The 24,625-nt window shown below is 41.0% G+C and overlaps 1 protein-coding gene across 1 annotated transcript in view; it reads left to right on the plus strand.

The window, feature by feature from the left end:
- Window positions 1-24,625, plus strand: part of FAM135B (family with sequence similarity 135 member B) — a 149,847-nt gene that overhangs the window by 113,861 nt on the left and 11,361 nt on the right. The window contains 10 exon segments of the mRNA XM_064442042.1: window positions 5,816-5,969; window positions 8,621-8,670; window positions 13,410-13,565; window positions 15,668-15,741; window positions 19,180-19,334; window positions 21,893-22,494; window positions 22,496-22,955; window positions 22,958-23,164; window positions 23,167-23,211; window positions 23,214-23,964. Coding sequence (XP_064298112.1) covers window positions 5,816-5,969; window positions 8,621-8,670; window positions 13,410-13,565; window positions 15,668-15,741; window positions 19,180-19,334; window positions 21,893-22,494; window positions 22,496-22,955; window positions 22,958-23,164; window positions 23,167-23,211; window positions 23,214-23,964 — 2,654 coding nt within the window.

A 24,625-nucleotide genomic window follows, 5' to 3' on the forward strand; every position in this document is an offset into this window, starting at 1 on the left:
GCTAATTTATTTCAGGGTTGCACAAGCCTGGGTGCTCAGTGGTTTTCCACAAATCAAGCACACCAAAGCCAGCTACTTCATTATATGTATACAATAATTCCATACATATTCTACTTATCTAATACATATTAATTCTAATCTACATAGGTTGCATAATAGTGTTAAGTCACTCCTCTTGGCTCTGCATCAGATTGTTCTGCACATGCCTTGCTCTCTTCAGGGTCTTGGTGGTCTTTGCAGATGAAGTACCCTAACCCTTTTTACCCATATACGGTTGTGTGTTACACAAGGATAATTTAAGGCTATTTTCTCTTGCCAACTTTCCATAATTTTCTTCTAAAAGGAATGCTGATCCTTGATTAAATGGATAATTGCAGGTGACCAAGATATGCCATCCCTAAGCTTAGGTTAAATATTAAAGGAGTCTAGATTCATGATAATTAAACATACACAATAACTGTTCTTTCCAAGGGGGAGGTTGTTCTCTTACATTTACCTAGACTTTAGTAAATTCTTTGACACTATTTCCCACATCGTTCTCCTGGAGCAACTGGCTGCTCATGGTTTCAGTGGGCGTACTCTTCGCTGGGTAGAAAACTGGCTGGATGGCCAGGCCCAAAGAGTTCTGGTGAATGGAGTTAAATACAGTTAGTGGCCAGTAACAAGTGGTGTTCCCCAGGGATTAGTAATGGGGCCAGTGCTGTTTTAGATCCTTATCAATAATCTGGATGAGGGGATCGAGTGCACCCTCACTAGATTAGATGGGAGTGTTGATCTGATTGGAGGGTAGGAAGGCTCTGCAGAGGGATCTGGACAGGCTGGATCGATGGGCTGAGGTCAACTGTATGAGGTTCAACAAGGCCAAGTACTGGGTCCTGCACTTGGGTCACAACAACTCCATGCGATGCTACGGGCTTGGGGAAGAGTGGCTGGAAAACTGCCCAGAGGAAAAGGACCTGGGGCTGTTGATCTACATCTGCCTGAACATGAGCCGGCAGTATGCCCAGGTGGCCAAAAAGGCCAACAGCATCCTGGCTTGTGTCAGGAATAGCGTGACCAGCAGGAGCAGGGAGGTGATCGTGCCCCTGTACTGGTCACTGATGAGATTGTTCCTTGAATACTGTGTTCAGTTTTGGGCCCCTCAGTACAAGAAAGACATTGCAATACTGGAGCGTGTCCAAAGAACAGCAACGAAGCTGGTGAAGGGTCTAGAGCACAAGTTTTCTGAGGAGCTGTTGAGGGAGCTGAGGTTGTTTAGTGTGGAGAAGAGGAGGCTGAGGGGAGACCTCATCGCTCTCTCCAACTACCTGAAAGGAGGTTGTAGTGAGGTGGGTGTTGGTCTCCTCTCCCAAGCAGCAGGTGATAGGACAGAAAGAAATGGCCTCAAGTTGCACCAGGTGAGGATTAGATTGGATATTAGGAAGAATTTCTTCACTGAAAACGTTATTAAGCACTGGGACAGGCTGCCCAGAGAAGTGGTTGAGTGACCGTCCCTGGAGGTATTTAAAAGATGTGTGAATGTGGTTTTTAAGGGACGTGGTTTGGTGGTGGACTTGGCAGTGTTAGGATAATGGTTGGACTTGATGATCTTAAGGGTCCTTTCCAACCTTAATGATTCTATGATTCTACGTTCAGTATAGTACGTTCAGTTTGATGCCTCACTTCTAGTTTAGGGAGCACAACAAAATAACATTCTCTATATGAGATTAGACAACATGCAACCTTATCAACATCCCTGTCTCCAGCTTTTCAAATTTATCAGTTATAGGACTGGTTCAGTCTTCAAAGGTAGTAAAGCTTTTCCTTCTCTTGAGGTTGCTATTTGTAGGTTTTGGTAATATGCCTATTACCTCCCTACCAGAAGTTGCTCAATGTAGAAATGAATCTCATTGCTGAGTTTATCAAATAGGTGCTGGAAGATAATCTCATTTGGCAGCTGATGGGACGACTTTTTTTTTTTCATCTAGGATCAATACAGCTGATGTTCTTTCAAATATCACAGGAAAAAAAACCCAGTTCTTAAAGCAAATCACTGCAGAGTCTGTAATTATCAGCATTATTTGTGGTTGTTTGCATTGTTTTTCTGACTACCTCCTCTTCCATCATATCTTGGCTTTCTTGATCTATTTTGCCTCTGATGACATTAACGCAGTGGAAGTCTTCTCTGGTGTCACTACTGTAAGCATCTGTTATCCATCTTTGCTATCAGAGTACCTTTAAGTGGTAAGTCTTGAAGTGAAGATATGTCGGGCATTAATTTGCTCCCAAAATTTTCATAAGTAGAAATGGGCAGAAACCAGAGATACTGTCTATGGTTACATACAGAGAGGGTCTTGGAAAAGGAAATCAGTGCAGATGCATTTTTCAACTATCATAGAAAAATCTGTCTACTTACAAACTAATGAGATTAAAATAATAGTAGTCCAAAGGAATTAACTCAAAAGGTCATGAGAATCTTTACACAGAATCTATCATGTACTTTTACAATGGATATTACAAGCCCAGGGCAGCCATCACGCTTTGTGCAAGCTGGGATTTTCAGCTTCGGTGTGAACTTTTGTTTTAATAGTTTTGTCTTAATCAGAAATAAACTGATATCTGTCCTCCTGATTCAAGAAACCTAGAAAGCTGAGCACTTTGTAGGTGTTTAATGGGTTATAGCCACTGTTTTTCCTTACTGCTAGGTTTACAGCAGTGTTTTTCCTTAGAATAGCATGTACCATGTTTGTTACTGAACCAGATTTGTTAGTATTGTAATCTGAATCCTTGTTTCAAGCTATAACGTAGGAAATAGGGGACCACCTAAATAAATGCACAGAAGAAAATGCAATTAAAATAACAAGTGTGGAAGGTTTGCAATCTTCAGGCCATCCCAAAGGAAGATATTGCTTGACATTTCTCAGCTTACTGAACAGTGACGGATAAGCTGATTTAGCTGCAGCAGTTTATAATGGCATCATCTGACAGATGCCTGCCCTGCTGGGGTCCCTGCAGATGAGGATACACAGACCTTAGTTCACATTAGCTTAAACTGTCCCTGAGGTGGGTTTAATAATCGCTGTTACGTCCTGCTCTGAATCCTGTATGTGCGTGACAACTTTCAGAAGAAGCAGTCCTGTGAGAGCAGTAATGTCTTTAAGTCACTGAAGGACCTGTGATTTGGAGCTTGGCATCTTTTTTCTATCAGGCTCACTTTCCACTTTGACAAGATGATTTTTCAAATTAGGATGGATGTTCCCATTAAACAACAGAGTTTCAAAGTCAGTTGCCATTTAATACAGCTTCATCAAAATGCTTCAGCTTAATGATATGACCTCTTACTCGTGTGCGGCACAGCCTGGCCTGTGCCTGTTTGGCATTGCCTCGAATTAAGAATGTGCATTGCAACGGTATTCTCAAAGCATAGCAGCTTTCTTTGTCACAGATATTCCTCCCAGAGAGCTGAGACACGAAGAGGAAGGAGATCTGGGAGCAATGTTTTCAGCCCTCTGTGCACAAATGTATATCACCCATAATTTACGGTGATCTGATTAGACGTGTTTTAAGCAGACAGTTGGACTAGATGATCTCCAGAAGTCCCTTCCAGCCTAAATTATTCTAAATTTCTACAGTAATGGCCAAGTTATGCTGCTAACATACAACACTCAATGAGCCGGTTTTATTTTTTTATAATGATTCTTTGCCTATTTTATGTTTTGCTACTGTGTAAATCTTTGCAAAATATACTCTCCTAAACCCTGTGATTCAGCAAGTTGAACTATCTGGTCTCTAAGGATTGTTATTAATTCAGCTGAGGTCAAATTTGAAAAAGCACTGTAAGAAGAGCAGGCAAACACTAAAGAATTGAAAACAGAGCTAATTGATAAAAATTTTCAACATATTTAATTCACACATTTTCTGAGCCCACCTGCAGTTGTGTTTTGCTATTACTTTTTATTTTTAGTTTTTAACAATAATCTATGTCAAGAAAGGCTGCAACTAGACCTATAAAAGTGTAGTATTGCACAACAATACCATGTTATACTATTGATATGAACTATAAAATTATCTCATATTTTTTCTTCTGCTTGTCAGTGTAGTATTTAAACACCAGAGTAATTTTTGCCTGAAAAAAAACAGCAATGGATTATAAAAGAAGACATTTTTTCATGACATTGTATTTGAATCCACTTCCAATTTTCTATTGTTTCCAGCACCACTTCTTTATGCTTCCTTTTTCTGTATTCCATGGTGGGAGTGAAATAGATCCATGCTGAGGCTGGAGGTTTTGAAACCTTCCAGGAACAAACAACTCCATCAATTATCATCAGCCATTTCTCTGTGGGTCAAGATGAGCAAGTCCTCATTTTGTCTAACACAGAATGCTAGTTAACATCTTGAAGCTTTGCATGAGAAAGCTGAAGGAAACATCGCAGCTCAAGCTAAGAGGCATGAAATACTGGGTTTAGGGAAGCCAAAGGGAGGAAAATGGGAGATGCATTGGTGTGTGGTTGGTGAGTCTTCACTGTTGCTCCTGGAGATGCATAGCTATTGGGACTGTCAGTGTCTGAAAAGGCAATCAGTACCTAGTTGGGATGCAGGATGTATTTTTACCCCGTCAGTGATAAGTAGTGGCCCAGTCTGCAAATTGTTCACGTTTCTCCATAGCCATGCAATGAGGCACCATCCTGGTGCCTTTGTGCAGTCCATATGCTGTAAAAAGCAGATCTAGATGTATTCTCAATTTACTTGATGTTTCATAGAGTTCAAGGACAGAGCACCTGGGTGGCTTTCTCACTTCTCTGTTTTCATAACACTTTCTTCTCCTGCAATACAGATAACTCACTCCTGTTTGGGGGAACAACAATCAGATATAATCATTGGCTGCAAATGCTCACACATCTTTCTACTGCATTGTTGGATAAAAATTATAAAATCCATACAGAAACCTCAGAAATATGAGCAGTTACTGATAGTTGTCGTACTACTCCTTGCAACTCTCCATGAAATCCTGGACACAAAACCACAGTTTATTAAATAGTTGTATTTTAAGTCTGAGCAATGCAAATTTCAAATATGAGTAATTTATACAAGTGGTCATTTTGGAGAAGTGAAAACCTTTCATTTATGGCTCCCTAACGTAAACTCAGCTTATTATCTAAGTATAAATGTGTTGATTGGTAAATTTTTGTAATAAACATGCTATGATCTGTCCAATTACATCTCCTCCCACAAGAGATGTGCTAGCCCAGACATTGACCCTGGAGTACAGAGTGGCTTATGTCTGTTGAAAGGATAGCAAAGCCATCTGCATTTTTTTTTCACTAGTATGCATAAAAAAGCATACCATGATACTGTCAAGCTACAACCTTTGCAGATGGGTATAAGAGGATATGAAGAAAAAGGAAAGTGAGTGTAGCCATCTTTATAGTCCTTTCACCCCTTCTCCTGTAGCGGAGAGTGTGTGTTTGGCACAGCTCTATGTTGTGGGCAGACATTGACTACACAGTGGGACATGTGTGAAGGGCAGAGATGGACTTCTCTGTTGGACTCTTTAGACTGAAGGTCTCTGTACATGTAACAGCATTGCTGGGACTAATAGTTTTGGTACAGTTTGGGCAAAATCTACATGTAGAATGAGATACTATTATGATTACACATCTAGCTATGTAGGTGGCTAGGAGGTAGGGATGGTTAAAATCTCTCTTTGGTGTCAACTGCTTGACTAGAAATGAAAGGATGCCCACAACCGGATTTCTGTGGAAACCTCTAGCACAAATGGCTACCATGAATTTTAATCTTGGTATTTTATTTTCTTGATACTTTTGTTACGCAGGGCAGCTTTTATGTCCCATCTGAAAACTGCATGCAGCATGCATACAAATGGCATAAGGACCTCTGTCTTCTGCTCCTGAGTGCTCAAAGTGGACTTCACATGTACTACACCCTCATAATGAAGGAGATTCCTGATTTACCACAGCTGAAGTTGGGTAAGTGAACAGATGTTTAAAATCAATCAATATTTTACAGTGCTGCATTTTCAATACACATTTTAGTACCAAAATTCTTGGACTGTTCAGAGATTTTAGAGGATTTAGTCCCTTTTTTCTGATTAGTGTTGATTTTGGCACACTGTTAGAGATCACTGCCTTCTCAGCTTATGCAAATCCTCTTCTAGGATGTGGTCCGATGTGTCAAGGGTTAATAAGTTTTGATAGATTTCTCAAAACACTTGCCTTTTGGTGATTTTTGGCCTCGGTTGCTTTTTGAAGACTTGAACTTCCAGTCCTGAATTGACATGAAATCTGGGGAAGACTCTGGCATTTTTCTTTTCTCTTGAGCAAACATCTTTTTTAAAACTGAAAAGAAAAATCTGAAAGGTGATATGAGTGTTTTGAAACATATAATTTGCAATGTATTTTTTTTCCTGCCAATTACATAATTACAACTTGCTTTTTAACATTATTCTGCTTTTCTTCCTAATTCAATTGTGTAATAGATTTTCTGGTTTTGGCAGAATACCTTTTTGGCCGGCCAGGCCTGTTAGGTCCAATATGCAAGTGCTGGCTGGCTGGATTTGTGGGATGGAGCTCTGTAATTTGTATTTAGTCATGTTTGTAATGACAGCATGAGCTTCTGTGAAAATGAGGCACATCCCTGACTAATTCCTGCTCTCCCACCTGTTTCTTTGAATTCAAGGAATGTGGCTCATGATTTCACATCTGTGTTTTTGTGTCTTTGTATTTCTGTATACAGGTTTTGAACTTATCAGTCTGTTATGTTGCAGAGATAATTATACTAGAAGAGTCGATTGCATTGGTCAGCAGATTTAAAAAGGGAGAAAAAAAACATTTTCCAGTTTCAGTGTATAATGCTTGTATACAAGAACTATCAAGCATATTACATCATGCTTTACAGGCTTATGGGCTTGATAGTTCCTATTTTCCACTTCGTGTCTTGTTCCCCAACATATATTTCCCTTCAAGACAGCCTAAATCTCATAGGGTGGGAAGACCACACACTGTTATTCAATCCAGCTGTGAGAAAAAAAAATCACAGCATTTTTATTTGCAACTTAAGAGCTCTCAGGCAGAATGCAACATGCAACGAAACTCATGCTTCAGGCATCTTGATTATCAGGCACCTATAATAGATTTGTGTCTCACCTGGACAGGCTTATAGGTTGGGAGATGGTAGAGTTATATATGGTTTGTTGACAACAACTCGAGCACTACCCCAGAGCACATGCTGGCTTTCTAAATAAAATTAGCTTGGTTTTCAAATGAATACAGGTACTGAAGAAGGCACTTAATTTGCAAATGTACTTGTTGTAACGCATGCAAATTTGCTAAATGCAAATACCCTTTTTAGCTTCTTGAGCAGAGTGTAATTTGCATCATTTTATTCACAGTCTGAAAATATTGAAGGTTTAGTTTTAAGGCTAATCTTCTGACGCCTGTTGCAAAATGCAGCAAAATCTTGGCGTGTAAGATTCACCCAGTATGATGAATATAAAGCAAATTTTTATATCTGTCTTCTCACAATCACTGGGGAGAAACAGGCCCATTTAGCACAATAAAACATGTTATATGACAAGTAGTGCGTTCCTTGGAATAGCATGAACTACACCTTGTACTTGCTCTTTTTTCTCTACTGACCAGGGGGAGAATGTAAATGACTCATTCAGTTGTAAACATCTATATTGATCAGATTAATCTTGTCATAGGTTTCTAAAGATAATTAAGATAAATCGAACACTATAAATCTCTGAAGACTTTCTTAACTCTTTCTTTCTAGCTCCTTGGGTAGTATATGAAAAAAAATAATAGCCTAGTTTGGACATTAAAAGTGGGAATGATTGTTTCCCAAATTTTACAAGCTGAGGATGGGTCTTTTCAAGGTCCTACACATCTCAGTCTGTCCTTCCCCATTCCTTAGTACTATTTAAGTAGAGTCATTTGGGGACTGAGGAGGATATTGGCCTGCTGGTTGTTCTGTTTTGTTTCTTTATGGATGCTATTAGAAAGTTCCGCATTGCAAAATCAAGCTGCCAAAGTTGGAGAGTTGATTTACGTCCTCCTTTGCCTTACAGTCTGTGGTGCATTTAAAGTGGAGTGTCCCTGTGCTGGATTCTCTCAGGACTACATCAAAGCACTGCTGCTTGCTGTAGGAGTGGAGAGGTACTTCACGCTCCACAAGGCACTATGGAGATGCCCAATTTTTCACTAGTCAGACATCTTGTATCACTTGCACAGTCCTGTGTAGCACAATAGGGAGAACCATTTCTTGCACACCATTTTCTCAGACTTTGTGTTCGGTTCTGGAGTTGGCCATAAATACCAAAGGCTATTAAGCAAACCTCTAGTAAAAGCGAGGGTAGACAATGAAAATCCAAATTCTGATGTCTTTTTCCTGACAACAACATTCCAGAACTTCTACACATTTAGTGGTGCAGGTTGCACAAGCAGAAATTGTACCTACACCTGCACCAGTACCAGGTGGGTTGTGGTTTCAAACAGAAAATTGTTTGTGAGAGTAAGACTATCATATGGTCTATTTCTAACAAGAATAAACAGCAGAACATAAACATTTCACATTTACTGTTCTCAAACCTGATCTTTTTCTTTGTGTTTTTCCCTAGAGGAGCTATCTGTGGAAGAGACGTTATCTCAGCTTTGCACGGAGCTGCAGGTATTTACTTAAACAGAATCTGCCCATACATTTTTCAAGTCCAGTTTTCATGTGCACTGCAACCACCCAGTCACATATCAGAGTGGGAAGAAAGGGAATTTGGTGCCATCAGAAAGTTTGTTGAATGTTTTTCTTCCACCAACAATTTAACGTAATTTTGATTAGGCACTTACAATACGTTTCTGTCGCTTTTAACAAGTCACCAGCTGGATTGCTTTAACATCATTAAGTGAGCCTAGCCCTGAGTATCAGAGTATGCAGAAAAACGTTATTTGGGGATAAGTTGTAATTACAGCTTTGATGCTGACAGGACAAAAGGTACTTTGGCAGGTTGTACAACTATCTCTTTTCAAATAAGAATTCCTAAATATGTAGGGAGGCTCATTGGAGAAAAAAAGTGATTTGGACACAGAAGTGACTGAACTACTCCCTTGAACTTGCTTCAGCCATGTTTATTTCAAGTCAGACACAGAGAAGTCATCAAGGATGCCAAGAAGAAATGCAAGCGTCAGCTGATCACTGAGGAAACGCTTTATAATCAGACATTTACTAGATTTTATTTGCTTGGTTTATAAGCAGCAGAGACAGCCATAGCGAAGAACGACAAAATAACAATTAACAGAGAGAACGGGGAGCCAAACCAAATAGGAAGTCCATTGACGTTCCACTTATGAATGGTGGGCTAATATTTGTCAGCCATGGGTGAAAGATATTTGAAATGGCAAATTTGTAAAATTAAGTCATGACTTGGATACTTTGCAAGCAACCTGATTTCATATAAATTTGATTAAAGAGAAACATAAGTTATTGGGCTCAGCTCTACTAGATTTAGAAGCTGTAAGGTTATAGGAGGTCAGACAACAAGATCTAGAGTCTCCTTTGGACTTTTCTATGAGTCTGGGAAAATCCACATTGGCTTGGCACATATCAGAAAATGTCAGCATTAATTTATCTGTATTTTCTAATTCCTGCTCAATTCTTGTTCTCCCAAAAAACTTATTAGCTTGTTTTTTCAGGGCAATATTAATAAAGCCAGACTGCTCTGACTGTTCTCTGAAAGCTGCTGGGAACAGCATAGCAACAGATAGGTGAAACACAACAGCTAGAACAGCTATTTCTCTGGGGTGTTATAAAAAATTTGGTTTTACTGTACATGATGAAAACATTTTGCATTACCATCCTGAGATGATGGTTTTCTATCCATCTGTGCATAATTTGATGATAAAGACAGTGAATTTGCAACAAATAAATGTTGAGATCTTGTACATTATTGGTGGAATATAGGTGCAGCATTGGCCATCACTCCAGTGTAAGTGCTTAAGTCATAGAATCATAGAAATGTTTAGGTTGGAAAAGACCCTTAAGATCATCAAGTCCAACCATTATCCTAACACTGCCAAGTCCACCACCAAACCACGTCCCTTAAAAACCACATCCACACATCTTTTAAATACCTCCAGGGACGGTCACTCAACCACTTCTCTGGGCAGCCTGTCCCAGTGCTTAATAACGTTTTCAGTGAAGAAATTCTTCCTAATATCCAATCTAATCCTCACCTGGTGCAACTTGAGGCCATTTCTTTCTGTCCTATCACCTGCTGCTTGGGAGAGGAGACCAACACCCACCTCACTACAACCTCCTTTCAGGTAGTTGGAGAGAGCGATGAGGTCTCCCCTCAGCCTCCTCTTCTCCACACTAAACAACCTCAGCTCCCTCAACAGCTCCTCAGAAAACTTGTGCTCTAGACCCTTCACCAGCTTCGTTGCTGTTCTTTGGACACGCTCCAGTATTGCAATGTCTTTCTTGTACTGAGGGGCTCAAAACTGAACACAGTATTCAAGGAACAATCTCATCAGTGACCAGTACAGGGGCATGGTCACTGCCTTGCTCCTGCTGGCCACACTATTGCTAATACCAGCCAGGATGCTGTTGGCCATTTTGGCCACCTGGGCACACTGCTGGATCATGTTCAGGCAGATGTAGATCAACAGCCCCAGGTCCTTTTCCTCTGGGCAGTTTTCCAGCCACTCTTCCCCAAGCCCGTAGCATCGCATGGAGTTGTTGTGACCCAAGTGCAGGACCCAGTACTTGGCCTTGTTGAACCTCATACAGTTGACCTCAGCCCATCGATCCAGCCTGTCCAGATCCCTCTGCAGAGCCTTCCTACCCTCCAATCAGATCAACATTCCCACTGAACTTGGTGTCGTCTGCAAAATTCCTGGGGGTGCACTCGATCACGTCATCCAGATCATTGATAAACATAAAAAACAAGACTGGCCCCAAAACTGAGCCCTGGGGAACACCACTTGTGACTGGCTGCCAACTATATATAACTCCATTCACCACACCTCTTTAGGCCCACCCATCCAGTCAGTTTTTTACCCAGTGAAGAGTACACCCATCCAAGCCGTGAGGCGCCAGCTTCTCTAGGAGGATGCTGTGGGAGACAGTATCAAAGGCTTTGCTCCAGTCCAGGTAGACAACATCCACAGCCTTTCCCTCATTCACTAGTCGGATCACCTGGTCATAGAAGGAGGTGACGTTGGTCAGGCAGGACCTGTCTTTCATGAAGCCATGCTGTTGTATGACAGTTGTATATACCTCTGTATGGTGTTCAGATTAGTTTTGGCAATGCTCTTCCAGTATTTTATCTCTAGGAGTATGTGAACTGAAACCATTTCTTCTCAGCCAAACATACAAAATCCAGTAATTTATAAAGGAAGAAAATTGCTATTAAAAACCATAAAGAAAGAAGCCTGTGGGGTTAGTGTCCCATTACCATGGTGTTACCAGAGCCAAGGCCATTTTGAAAATTAAATACAAATAAAAAAGAAAAAAAAACAAACTGAGTTTAACCTGCCATGGCTTTGTACTGAAACCAAGAACAGAGCAGACACTCAATGCAGGAGAAAGTGGAAGGAATATATTTTTTTCAATTGTAAAAATACATTTGTATTTTTATATTGATTTGTAACCAAACAAGGGAAAATGACTCGTCAAAAAACCTCTCAGTTTGTTTTGCGTGACAGTGTTGTTAAAGCCAGGCTACCCTGAGCAGGGTTTGAAAGGTGCAGTCACAGGGAACAGCCCAGCAGCAGGTATGTGAATGGAGTAGCCAGAATCACATTTGGTGATCATTTTAATTGCTGGGTTTTGCTTTGAGGAATTGAGTCCCTGGGATTTGACCTGCATCACTAGGGTTGCCAAGCTCTTGTCCTGCGTATGGTGGCAGTGCAGTGAGACTCTCATAGTTAGAAGTAAGCATTGTCTTTTCCTTCCTTCCTTCCTTCCTTCCTTCCTTCCTTCCTTCCTTCCTTCCTTCCTTCCTTCCTTCCTTCCTTCCTTCCTTCCTTCCTTCCTTCCTTCCTTCCTTCCTTCCTTCCTTCCTTCCTTCCTTCCTTCCTTCCTTCGAGAAGCAATAAACTAGACAAGTAGCCATCATACACCTATTCCTAGTATGGCTTGCATTAATAATGCATCCCCTTTGAAGACTGTGCTTTCAGTTTATGATGTAAGAGGCAGCTTACTGACTAAATTAAAAAAAAAATAAAATTGACATATAGGATATAAAATTGAGTGCAGTAAATAAAGTAGTGCCCTGACTGCATGGAGACGTGTTTGTGCAGGATTTTTTTCCACCAGTATCCACTGATTTTTGCAGTACCAGAATGGGTACTGGAGCTGGTGCCATTTTGGACAAGTCATTAAAACAGAATAGCACCCAAACAATGACAATATCTGTGTTGTCCACACATGCATTTTCTCTGTTTCTCTCTCTCTCACACAGACAATTTGATTTAAATCATGGCTTAGTTTGCAGTGTCACCAATCTGGAAACTACCTGAATAATAAAATGTGAAAAATAAGCAGACTTTCAGCTAGACTACAGTCCTAACCAAACTAAGACCTGGCCAAGAACTGATAAGCAATTCCTCTGGTATTATTTCTGGAGTCTTACTGGTAGTATTACTGGTTTCATGGGAGCAAGTAGGGACACTAGGAATAGGTGAAGGCTCAGTTCCGTACTCTTTGTCCCAAAACATGGTGGTAAAATGCCATGTCTGCCTCTTGTTAAAGAAACTGTGAAACGAGGAATATTGATATGGAGAGACTTTGCTGCTGACATGCACTTCCAGGCGGCACAGCTTTAGTGCAGAATTGCAGCCTAAAGCTGGAGGGCACAGAGGGCCCCATCATGTCCTAGCATGGGAACGAAGCAGCAGCAGGCTGTGGGATGTCTGTCCTCATCATATGTTGAGTACACAGTGTTTTGGTTTCGGGTTTGCTGTTCGTGTTCCCCCCAACCCAGCCCAATGACCCATGTGGTATCCTAGTGTGACATGGCTGAGAAGGTTTATTTTGCTATCAGAAAGGAGATGATGGGCCATAGTTTATTATTTCAGCACCATCTGGTGGATAATTTGGGACACACTTTGATTTTTTTCCCATATTAGTATGTCTGCAGTGAAGCGTCTGCAAAAATTGAGGCTGTTCCTACTTCTTGCTCTCCAGTTGTGTAGCTGAGACCTTTTGCGCTAAAATATGTGGCTTTTAAAGCATAAAAGCAAAAGTCTCACCATCTTTATTTGAGGTAAAATAACTGAAGATAGCAGTTTTAATAATAATTTTAAATCAAGTGGAAATTTTTTTGTTGTTCCTAAAAGGACTTAATCTAACATATGAACTGATTTTCCTTCATGACACTGCCTTGATCTCCAAATGTCCTTTCCCTCCTCCAGCTGCTGAGCAATCCAGAGAAGATAGCAGAACAGATAAGCAAGGACCTTGCTTGGCTTTGCTCACACCTCCTGGCCCTGTGGACCCAGTTCCTGGAGGTGGCAACACTCCATCCAGAAGTCACAGCTTATCTGACTCAGGAACATCACATGCTAAGGGTAATGTTGAGATGTTCAAAGCAAGTTCAGTAATGGTAACCTCCTGATAGATGTTAATGATTTATCTGGCTATATATTTCCAATACTGTTCTGCCTATATGAATATTTACTTGAAATGGGGTGAGAAGGACAAGGGGTGAAGAAGAAGTGAAGCCCAGGATTTGAAATTACAGATTTCAATTTCTCGAATGAAGGCTGTTGCTTTTATGGGATCCTGTATAAAATGAGTGCACTTTGAACACCACAATCAGACATGGAACAGGAGGTGAGTGGGAAGAGGTAGATAGCACCTGTATTTGCTAGATATCCATAAACCATAAACATTTGTTTCAAAAAGGACAAGCATCACAATGACAAATAACTAAAAACATGATTTTATCTCAACTTTTTTCACAAAACTACTATGAAGAATATATATTTGCTTTCTTCACTATGTCACACATATATATATAGCTAGCTCTTGCTTTTCTCCTAGTCAGGTGCACACAACAAGGTATTAATATTGTTCATGTGGAAATTGCTTCTTGTACATAATACTAAAGAAAGCACAAGAGCACTTGTCTTTTTAGCTAATTTTGTCAGGTCTGCTTATCTGATTGGTTCAGCAAGTGCTGTGTCTTCCATTAGGACGTTTTTGGTCATTGTTCTGCACATCACCTGAGCTGAACTCATAGTCTGATCTAATGATTAGATTAGGGACAGAGAAAAGGGTAGGATTCACCTTGGTTAGCTTTAGGAGTCTACAGTGTATGTATTGACATCTCAGCTTATGTTCTGGTTCCTGTCAAAGTCAGTGGAGGTCTGGTTACTCTCCAGAGTGATGAGAACAACCCTCTGGTTTCTCTCCCTGAGAGCATGGTTGAGTTTGCAAAAAGGAAGCATAAAATTCAGGAGGATGTGACTGAAGCTGAGACTCCCCTGGTTAATTTGACTAGGTCTCCCTTGACTCTGAGAGAAGCTGTGTGGCTTTCAACCAAAGGACCCAACTGTGTATGTTCCCAGCTCCAGCAAGGTGAATCCCAGCCTGTGGTTTGTTCCCGGCTTAACTGATGCCAACTGCCTGCTTGACTTTTGGCAAATTACTTATCTTTGTGAGCTTCAGTTCCTCCCCATATAAACAGTGTCTAATGACGCTTTCCCATCTCTGGAAAACAGTTTGAGAGCCCCAGATGAAAAGTCATACTATTATGTTACAGTCTTTTTGAAAGGATGCTAGTCCTTTTTTTCAGAAAGGCCATTTGATAAAGCACAGCTGGGATTTACGGAGACGTCAAGATGCTATGACATATGCTTTTCGCTGTCACTTTCTGACACTGTAACAGAGGTCATTTTTACAAAAATTATTAGTAATCTATGGGCTGTAGTTTAACAGCTTAGTACATTTGATTGCATATTGCACTTGATTCATTTAAACTCAAAGCTTACTCCAAGGCAGACAGCAGTACCGATATTTTTTTGTAGTGAATTCCACATTCTGTGCTCTGCCAGCCACTTCAGATCTGTGGCTCTTTTGTAATTGATTATCCAACACTGAACAGATCTGATGTCCATGAAGAGATTTGAAGAGCTCTTATTTGTAATTATCATGACATAGGCAGATGTGCTCCTACCATGATAGGTCTTACTCTCCTCTGGGATGATATATGAGACTTCCTTCATTCTCTTGGGAGTCACTGTGGATGTTCCCATAGAAGAGATGATCAGTTATGAATTGTTCTAATTTAGTAACTCACTCCACTGCTGCTATATTGTTTGCACAGTGGGAAAGGAAGAAAATTTCCCCACTTCAAGAATACAGGGGAAAATGGTAAATTTGACAGCTTTTAGAAAAGTAGTCAGAAGTGCACATAAGCAAATCTTGATTTACTGTCAAGGGACACATCTTGCCTCCCAGCAAAATATGCAACAACACCAGCTGCTTTGTGCTGGACTGGGAAAGTGAAACATATTTGAGCTCTTTGGTTTTTTTGTCACCAGAGTGGTTTAAGGCAGACAGAGCATACTAAGGAATCTGGTCCTGACATTCACTGCTCTGTATCAGCCTCATTGTACTTGGCATCTTTCAGCAGATCTTAGATTTAACTTGTGTGTTTCTCCCTCAGGTGAGGAGATTCTCAGAAGCCTTCTTCTACACCGAGCACCAGAAACTTGCTGTGCTCACTTTCCAGGAAGGCCTGTGAGTAACCAATTAACCCTTCCCTGTCACTGGAAAACTGAAAATGTAGTTTAAAACACTTTGCAATCAAGACCAAAGTCTTTTTCTGCTTGATATGGAGTTTAGTTTGAAAGAAGTCACTGAGTCTGTTCTACCTCCATATTGTAAAATCATTGAAATCAGCATCAAAAGTAAGTGACTCTGATCAGGCCCCAGAAATCATTAATTTCAATGTTCCTATAATCTAGGGATACGATGCAGAACATCCTCTTTCCCCACCTCTCTTCTTAGTTGCAATTGGGTGCATTTCTCCTCAGAGCATATGTCCACCAACACCACCAGCCTCAGGGCAGGCAGAAATTTTTTTTTTATATCTTTCTTCAGTTAACTTCCCAAACCCACTACACCAGAGCCAGTACTGGTATTTTTAATGTGAAATAAATGCTGACAAGCAGCAAAAGACTAACATTTCAAAATTTGCTTTTTACCATCTCTAATATATATTTTTGGGGGTGGGCAGTTATGGATTTCTTCTGGTGTTTAGTCCAGCCCTACTTTCTATAGCAGAAAGGAACCTTAAATGCAGACAGGAACATTAAACAGCCAGTGCAAAGCTGTGGATGTTCATTAGATGCAGCAGTGGAGGACAGGAATGGGAAATACCACCACATTAGCTGAAGGAACTGTGGGAACGATGTGAGCTCAAGGCTTATAATTAACTGACCAAGAATCAACAGTGCAAAACAGTCTGGGAAAACAAACACTGCGCTGGGCTGCATTCATAACAAATTGCTATAAAGCATTGGCAAGGTAAGTATTTCCTTCTGCTTGACCCTTCTTGCTTGGAACCAAGATGTGCAGTATGAGGAGCCAGTTTTAAAGCTACACCAGGACAAATCCTGCCTTCAGTTTTAGCCAATGATCCCAAGTGGAGCACATGGACAATACTCAGGACCTGACCCCTGAAGGCAGAGTTCAAAGATGCTCCAATTTGAATTTATGAGTAACAAGGAATATTCAGACTATTTGTCCAATGAAACAGCCTGTCACCATGGGAGGACCACAGCATTACCAGTGTAGAAACCCATCTTTCAGAAGGGGCTTAAAGGCCACGACATCAGGTCCTGTCACAATGATAAAGCTTAAGTGAGCCATCTGTTTCTGACCTAGTGCAAAGAAGAAAATCACTTTTTCAGAGCTGTCACTAAGGACTTTAGGGCTGATTCAGTGTTGATGGAAAGGGCCATGACTTCATTAGTGAATGGGTTGTACAAGGCTACCTTGTTCTGCCAAATTAGATCATCACCATAGCTGCAGGGGCCCAGCTGTGCTCACCTAGACCTCCCATGTCAGGTTTTAAGTGAGCTATGTACAAGGAGAACCCCATGTCAAGAGCCTGGGGTGAGGGCACAGACACTCATGGCCCCATTCAAGCAAGCATAACCCTGCACAGGGGAAGCCTAATTGCATGAAGTGCTTTTATTTCTCCAGGCAGCCACAGAACTAGCCCATATCCTCAGACAAACCTATTTTTCCTCAGTGATTTACAAGAAGACTGAGTAAAATAAAAAGTAAAATAGTTTACAAAATTTAAAAGTTGGTCTATGTAGTAAATTTGGTCTATACAGGCCTCATGACAAAGTCATGTTTTCTTTTTTATTTTTGCTAGATGATGTAGTTAGAAAAAGAGAGCCTTGGCTGCCTGAGTATTATTAATGGGGGGGATGACAGTAGGGAGTATTAGTCGGGTTCACAGACTTGCCAGGTGAGATCAGTTCTCAGCATGCCAGGTGCTGTACAACCACCTCCAACAGTAACAGTCTTTTCCCCTGGTTATTTCTTCCTTCTTACCAGACAGGAGCTTTATTTTTGCCTCCCATACTGTTGCTGTGAGTTCTTTGTGAGGCCATGTACCTACATGCCTGGCAGCATTTGACTGCTTGGTCAGAAGAGGACACACCATTTTCAATAGGTTGGGTGTCACACAGGGTGGGAGCCTCTAGCAGGCGACATAACCTCCCAATATTTTACAGAAAAAATATTTTTTCTCACACCTTTCAATATCAATAATTCATCTTTTGTGCCTGAGATTGGTCTCAAAGCAAGTTGGGTTTATTATTTTTACACGTAGTCTTTAGTAAAATGCTGATGCTATTAATTAATGTGTCAGTGAGAACTTTATTATGCTGTTAAGAGCTAACTCTAAACATCCAGGTGGTGCTGCTGCAGGCAATATTGAGCAGTTAGTTGTTTGTGACTCCTGTCTGAGTCATGTTCTAGCAACCAACGACTTGTTTATCTCTGAGGAAAAAATAACTGGCCTACAAGTAAGAGCAAAGGATAGAAAGCAACAATTATGTTCTGAACTTGAATCTGGTATGCTGGTCTGAACAAGTTATTTGTGTCTGGACATAGGAATCTTCCATACTAGCATGAATTACAACCTTGATGTTTGAGTTTTGCTTCATAAATTGTAAAGTGAGTTTTTTTCCAGTTAACTTCCACATGATGATTACCTGCCTTTTGCCAATGTGAAATATTGCCATTGTGCTGTCCTATGGGATCTGTGCAGAAGTGCTTCCAGCTGACCATCTATGAAAAGCTTGTTGCCTTCCCCTTTATTCCTTAGGATAAACAGATTAATTCTACAAAGAGTCAACACAAATAAACAAACTTTGTAGTTGCTGTTTTCCCCATTTTTTCAGGAAGATGATTACATAAGAAAGCTCATCAGAACTGAAAATTATTGTATTTATTATAGCTGAACCCACATTTGTGTGCCAGTTTAATGTCACGTTCACTGACGAAAACCAGGTAGCATTTTACATGGCCCAAAAGATGGAAACAGACAGTTATTCTAATTCTGCCAACAGGCAGTGGCTGAACTCATGTGTCTTAGCTCTTCCAGATGCATACGTATGTGAGATATTGCAGTGCTCTGTGGGCTGGTATAAGTGAGATAGAGGGCCTGCCATGCATCCTTCTTGGCCTTCTTTCTCCCTGTACTGCTCAACCAAATTTTTGATTACTGCTTCCTGCATCTGTGTTTTGTAACTGTTGCCACAGCCAGAGAGACCTCTTTTCTTGACCAGGAAGCCAGCTGAAGGATCCAGTCTCAGCCAGCAGCAGTGACCCCGGGGAGGACAGCAATGAGTTATGGTAGCTAACAGGAGCCTGTAGCAGAGACATCTGGAAAATTTTCAAAAAGACAGGGGTTTTGCAGTGAGGTAGTGTGCAAGTTGTAGGTTTCTCTAACTGAGAGATAGAAATCAACTCATGAGAAACCTCCTAGGAGGGCTGGGTACCCCCTTATCATGCAGTACTGCCTCCTCTCGTTTTAAGCACGTTGCCTCTGTCTTCTGCCTACACATCCAGCTTTGCTGCTGGGCTTGCAGGGGTCATGGAGAAACAGCACAGTAACTACTCAAACACTCAATTTCTTTTGTACTTTGCTGCCAGGATCCAAAGTCATGGACAGATTTCTACAGAAATTCGTAATTCGGAGTACTTCACCAGCATGCCCCCGCTTCCAGCAGAATGCCTCGACATCGATGGGGACTGGAACACGCTCCCAGTTATCTTTGAAGATAGGTACATGGATATGCCTTGCAAAGGTGAGTGAAACAGCTTGTGCTGAGGGAGGTTCACTTCCCCAGCCCAAGGTAAGCGATTTCCCATCCCTTGGGCTGACTCTGGCTTGAATCAGTGTGTGATATACTATGTAATATAGCTGAATTCACCTGCTTTCCCCAGCAAACTAGAAAAATCTGTTTTCTCTAGCAAACTAGGGTGTTTCCTGTAGATTCATATTTTTCATCTTCAATGTAAGCTGTTTAGTTACAAGAGCTGGAGGCAAAATCTTTTGGATTTTTGTTACCGTACAAATTTAAAGGAAAAACAGCACTACGAATTTCATCTCCAGTGTGACATCTAGTGGTAGGAAATTCAGAACAAAAAGGACAATCTCGGCAAAAAGCCCAACACAGCATTGCTTTCCAAAAAAATATTTTCCACTTGAGTACCCGAATCAAACTTTTAATTAAAAAATTATTTAGTTCCACAGATTTGTAGTGAAACCTCACAGGCCTTGGTTCCCTTTCTTCTTTTTATTTGTTTACTCAATTATTAAGATTAGCAAGGAATCAATATGTATTAATATTCTAGGTGGCCATAGTCCAGTAAATATGGCCTGTGGTCCCAAAATTCCCACTCTTCTAGAATTAGTCAACTCCCTAAATTTGGACAATGCTCATTAGAGATATTTAAACTATTAAACTGAGTATTAAACTGACTCACAAGCAAGAGCTATACTATAAACAAAGTTGTAGGACAGCAGGAATAAAAAGAAGTGTCAGCTTGGTTTTGCTTACTTATGCTGTAAAAACTAGCAGTTTAGATACAGTTATACTAAGGAAAATATATTTTATTGATATTGTCTACTTTGACCTCACTGTAACTGTTCAGTGAGTATAATTCTAGTTAAATACATTCTGGCATTTGCATTTGTAATATGCCTCCAACGTATGTGTAATTTATATAATATAAATATAAATAATTTTTAGGCCTTACAAACACCTTTTGAAGTCCCACATGACCCTAGGGTTAATTTGTTGTGCTCTTGCAGATACTACTTCTTTTTCTTCTTTCTTCTTTCTTTCTTTTCTTTCTTTCTTTCTTTTCTTTCTTTCTTTCTTTCTTTCTTTTCTTTTCTTTCTTTCTTCTTTCTTTCTTTCTTTCTTTCTTTCTTCTTCTTTCTTTCTTTCTTTCTTTCTTCCTTTCTTTCTTTCTTTCTTTCTTTTCTTTCTTTCTTTCTTTCTTTCTTCTTTTCTTCTTTCTTTCTTTCTTTCTTTCTTTCTTTCTTTCTTTCTTTTCTTTTCTTCTCTTTCTTTCTTTCTTTCTTTCTTTCTTTCTTTCTTTCTTTCTTTCTTTCTTTCTTTCTTTCTTTCTTTCTTCTTTCTTTCTTTCTTTCTTTCTTTCTTTCTTCTTTCTTTCTTTCTTTCCTTTCTTTCTTTCTTTCTTTCTTTCTTTCTTTCCTTTCTTTCTTTCTTTCTTTCTTCTTCTTTCTCTTCTTCCTTCCTTTCTTTCCTTCCTTCCTTCCTTCCTTCCTTCCTTCCTTCCTTCTTCCTTCCTTCCTTCCTTCCTTCCTTCCTTCCTTCCTTCCTTCCTTCCTTCCTTCCTTCCTTCCTTCCTTCCTTCCTTCTTCCTTCCTTCCTTCCTTCCTTCCTTCCTTCCTTCCTTCCTTCCTTCCTTCCTTCCTTCCTTCCTTCCTTCCTTCCTTCCTTCCTTCCTTCCTTCCTTCCTTCCTCCTTCCTTCCTTCCTTCCTTCCTTCCTTCCTCCTTCCTTCCTTCCTTCCTTCCTTCTTCCTTCCATCCTTCCTTCCTTCCTTCCTTCCTTCCTTCCTTCCTTCCTTCCTTCCTTCCTTCCTTCCTTCCTTCCTTCCTTCCTTCCTTTCCTTCCTTTCCTTCCCTTTCCTTCCTTCCTTCCTTCTTCTTCCTTCCTTCCTTCCTTCCTTCCTTCCTTCTTCCTTCCTTCCTTCCTTCCTTCCTTCCTTCCTTCCTTCCTTCCTTCCTTCCTTCCTTCCTTCCTTCCTTCCTTCCTTCCTTCCTTCCTTCCTTCCTTCCTTCCTTCCTTCCTTCCTTCCTTCTTCCTCTCCTTCCTTCCTTCCTTCCTTCCTTCCTTCCTTCCTTCCTTCCTTCCTTCCTTCCTTCCTTCCTTCCTTCCTTCCTTCCTTCCTTCCTTCCTTCCTTCCTTCCTTCCTTCCTTCCTCTCTTTCCTTCCTTCCTCTCTTCCTTCCTTCCTTCCTTCCTTCCTTCCTTCTTCCTTCCTTCCTCTCTTTCCTTCCTTCCTTCCTTCCTCTCTTTCCTTCCTCTCTTTCCTTCCTTCCTCTCTTTCCTTCCTTCCTCTCTTTCCTTCCTTCCTTCCTTCCTTCCTTCCTTCCTCTCTTTCCTTCCTTCCTTCCTTCCTCTCTTTCCTTCCTCTCTTTCCTTCCTTCCTTTCTTTCCTTCCTTCCTCTCTTTCCTCTCTTTCCTCTCTTTCCTCTCTTTCCCTCTTCTTTCTTCTCTCTCTCTCTCTCCCCCCCCCCTTCCCTCTTTCCCTCTTTCCCCTCTTTCTCTTTCCCTTTTCCTCTTTCCTCTTTCTCTCTTTCCCTCTTTCCCTCTTTCTCTCTTTCAGATCAGAATTTGGAAACTTTCCCAGATTTTGAGGTTCCTGCAAACACCCAAATGGATGTAATAGATGACAACGAAAGTTTTGAATCAAATGATGTCACTGCAGTAATGAAAGGAGACTTTGGGAAAGGGACTTTGCTAATACACACAGACAGGATAAAAGGGAATCCCTCCTGCATATACAGTGGTACTGAAGGTGCTGCTCATACAGCTAAGGGTTTGAACCACCACTCCGCATCTCAGGTATGTACAACGAACAAAGAAGCCCAAAGGAAACCTGAAAATATTTTTATTTCAAGTAAGGAAACTACTTCTGACTCAGAGCCAGGCAATACAGAACGCACATCAGAAGACTTCAAAACACCCAAGGAAGTTTTATTAAAAGACAGTAGGCTTGTGGCGGATGTCACCTATGGAGATACGAAACCTAGCAATAAGGATTCCCACAAAAGTGAGCCTGTGTTAATTGTTAGTGCTCAGTATGAGTGTGGAGCATGTGGAACTGATGGCTTGGAAGACAGGACTGAAATGCATAAAATAGATGAATCTAGTCATCCCGAGAATAATTTCACTTCTTCTGAGTTTGCACTGAATGAATTAACCAGTCCTTGAAAAAACAGGAGATTCAGACACCAAGGCTCTGCTCCCTGCTTTGAAAGCTTTGCCCACACACAACTTTGAACTGAAATTGTTCACAAAGGAGCAACGAGGTGAGGAGTGTGAAGAATTTACCCTGATGTCAGGGGTTATAAAAAGATCCTCCTCTATAATATCTGATTCAGGCATTGAAAGTGAACCAAGTTCAGTGGCATGGTCTGATGCTCGTAGCCGGGCACTGGAGCTGCCCAGCGATCGAGAGATCCTGCACCACTTGGTACGAAGGCATGCCATCCACCGAAATTCCCTGGAGGGTGGCCACACAGAAAGCAATACCAGCTTGCCCAGTGGGATCCAAGCATCGCTTACATCCATCAGCTCTTTGCCCTTTGAGGAAGAGGAGAGGGAAGTGGAGCTTACCAAACTGACGAAATCTGTCTCAGCTCCTCAGATCAGCAGCCCAGAGGAGCCGCAGAGGAGGTGGATATATCCAAACACAGTGAAGCAAACTCAGGAGATTCAGGAGGAAACTTAAAAATTTGCACAGAAACAGACAATGGAGATGGAAAATTAATCATGGACTTTTCTGAGTGTCGATTCACTGCTGAAAGTGGAGAACCAGAACCAAGAGGACATCCCAAGCCCTCCATCAAACACAGTAGCAGTAACACTGAGTTGAAGGGGAGGAAGAGAAAGAAGTTTTTCCAGAGACTTACTGTAGTTTGGAAATGCAAAACCACCCATTTGTCCAAAGCAGCTCCGAGATAATGTCTCTGAATGCCCGTCACTGGAGAGCAGTGTTGAGTGCAGCTTAAAAACACCAAGTGCTTCTAATTACTTGGACAAAAATGTAGATAAGTTTAATACATTCACTGAGGATCCAAAGGATAAGCTTAAGCTGGACAGTTTAAAAATACAACAAGGCTTTTACTCCAATAGCAGAATTTCAGAGGAAGAGAGTTTCTCACAAAGCGTAAAGCTGGTACCAGATTTTTGCTATCCTGTTCCAGCTCCTTCAGAGACCTCAACTGACCTTGGCTCAATGCAAGGAGAGTGTGGCAGCTCTCTTGCTGATGAGAGCCCAGCAGTGTATGCAGAAATGCAAGGGTTACAAGAAATTGAGCTCAACGACTCACCTGCCTCAGCAGACGCTGCTGCAGGATCCTACCAAGCTGAATATCCTCAGGAACCCAACAGCCAAGAGCATAAACTTGTAGCTAATGGCACTGGCTTTCATTTGGCGACAACGGAGGGAGTAGCCCTGGATAGCAGAAAGGCTGTTGATGTGGTTAACCTGTCTGTCTCTTGCACAGCCACATGTCTTCCCTTTTCTTCTGTGCTCAAAGAGACCCCTGCTATGGTCGGCTTCTCTGCAAAGCAAGCTGCATTCCCCATTACACGCCAGCCTCTGGGCTCTTTCGGAGTTGTCTCTTCTAATTCAAATGAGATGGATGAAGAAACCAATGAAAGGATGCTGAAGTAAGAATATCTAATTACTTTCTTTGTTAATGTTACTGTAATGCCAAGAGACCCTGACAAAGTTCAGAGCCCTAATACAGTAAGTTTTCTTTCAGAGACAGTTGATGCTTGAGGAATTAAAATATAAATAATCCAAATAGCCAAATGGCTTATATAGGATATATAATCTAAAAAGATAGAAAGGAATAAAACACAGAGAGACTGAGATTGCCAGAGACGTTAGGTCCTTAACCCTCATTAGGCACAGTGGGTGTCTAAATAAACTTTAAGACCTGGCCCTCCTTCCTGAAGTCAAGGTCACCCAGACTTGATTATTGATCCCAGATAGTCAGTTCACTATGGCAGTACCATAGCTTGTTTTTCTCTTCTGCTTAAATAATTGCACTCATTAGCTAAACTATGGAATAGGAGCAGAGATTGGCTGGTTGGGTCTCAGCTTCAGCTTCTGAAACTAGAAAAAATGGGTCAGTTGGCATTCTGGGTAGCTTGGGAAAAGGCATTATTTTTTTTGCTCGCTGCATTGCCCATGCACATTGTGGCCTTGATGTTACAGTGACCCATTTCACAGATTGACACGCTAGAAAATGTATACTTCTGACGTATTTTGGTGTCTCTGTTGTGCTGAGGGAAAACAGAAACATGGGAATTTCTCAACCCATTC

Source organism: Phalacrocorax carbo, chromosome 2 (genome assembly GCF_963921805.1).
Source record: "Phalacrocorax carbo chromosome 2, bPhaCar2.1, whole genome shotgun sequence".
In the NCBI taxonomy this organism is placed as follows: domain Eukaryota; kingdom Metazoa; phylum Chordata; class Aves; order Suliformes; family Phalacrocoracidae; genus Phalacrocorax; species Phalacrocorax carbo.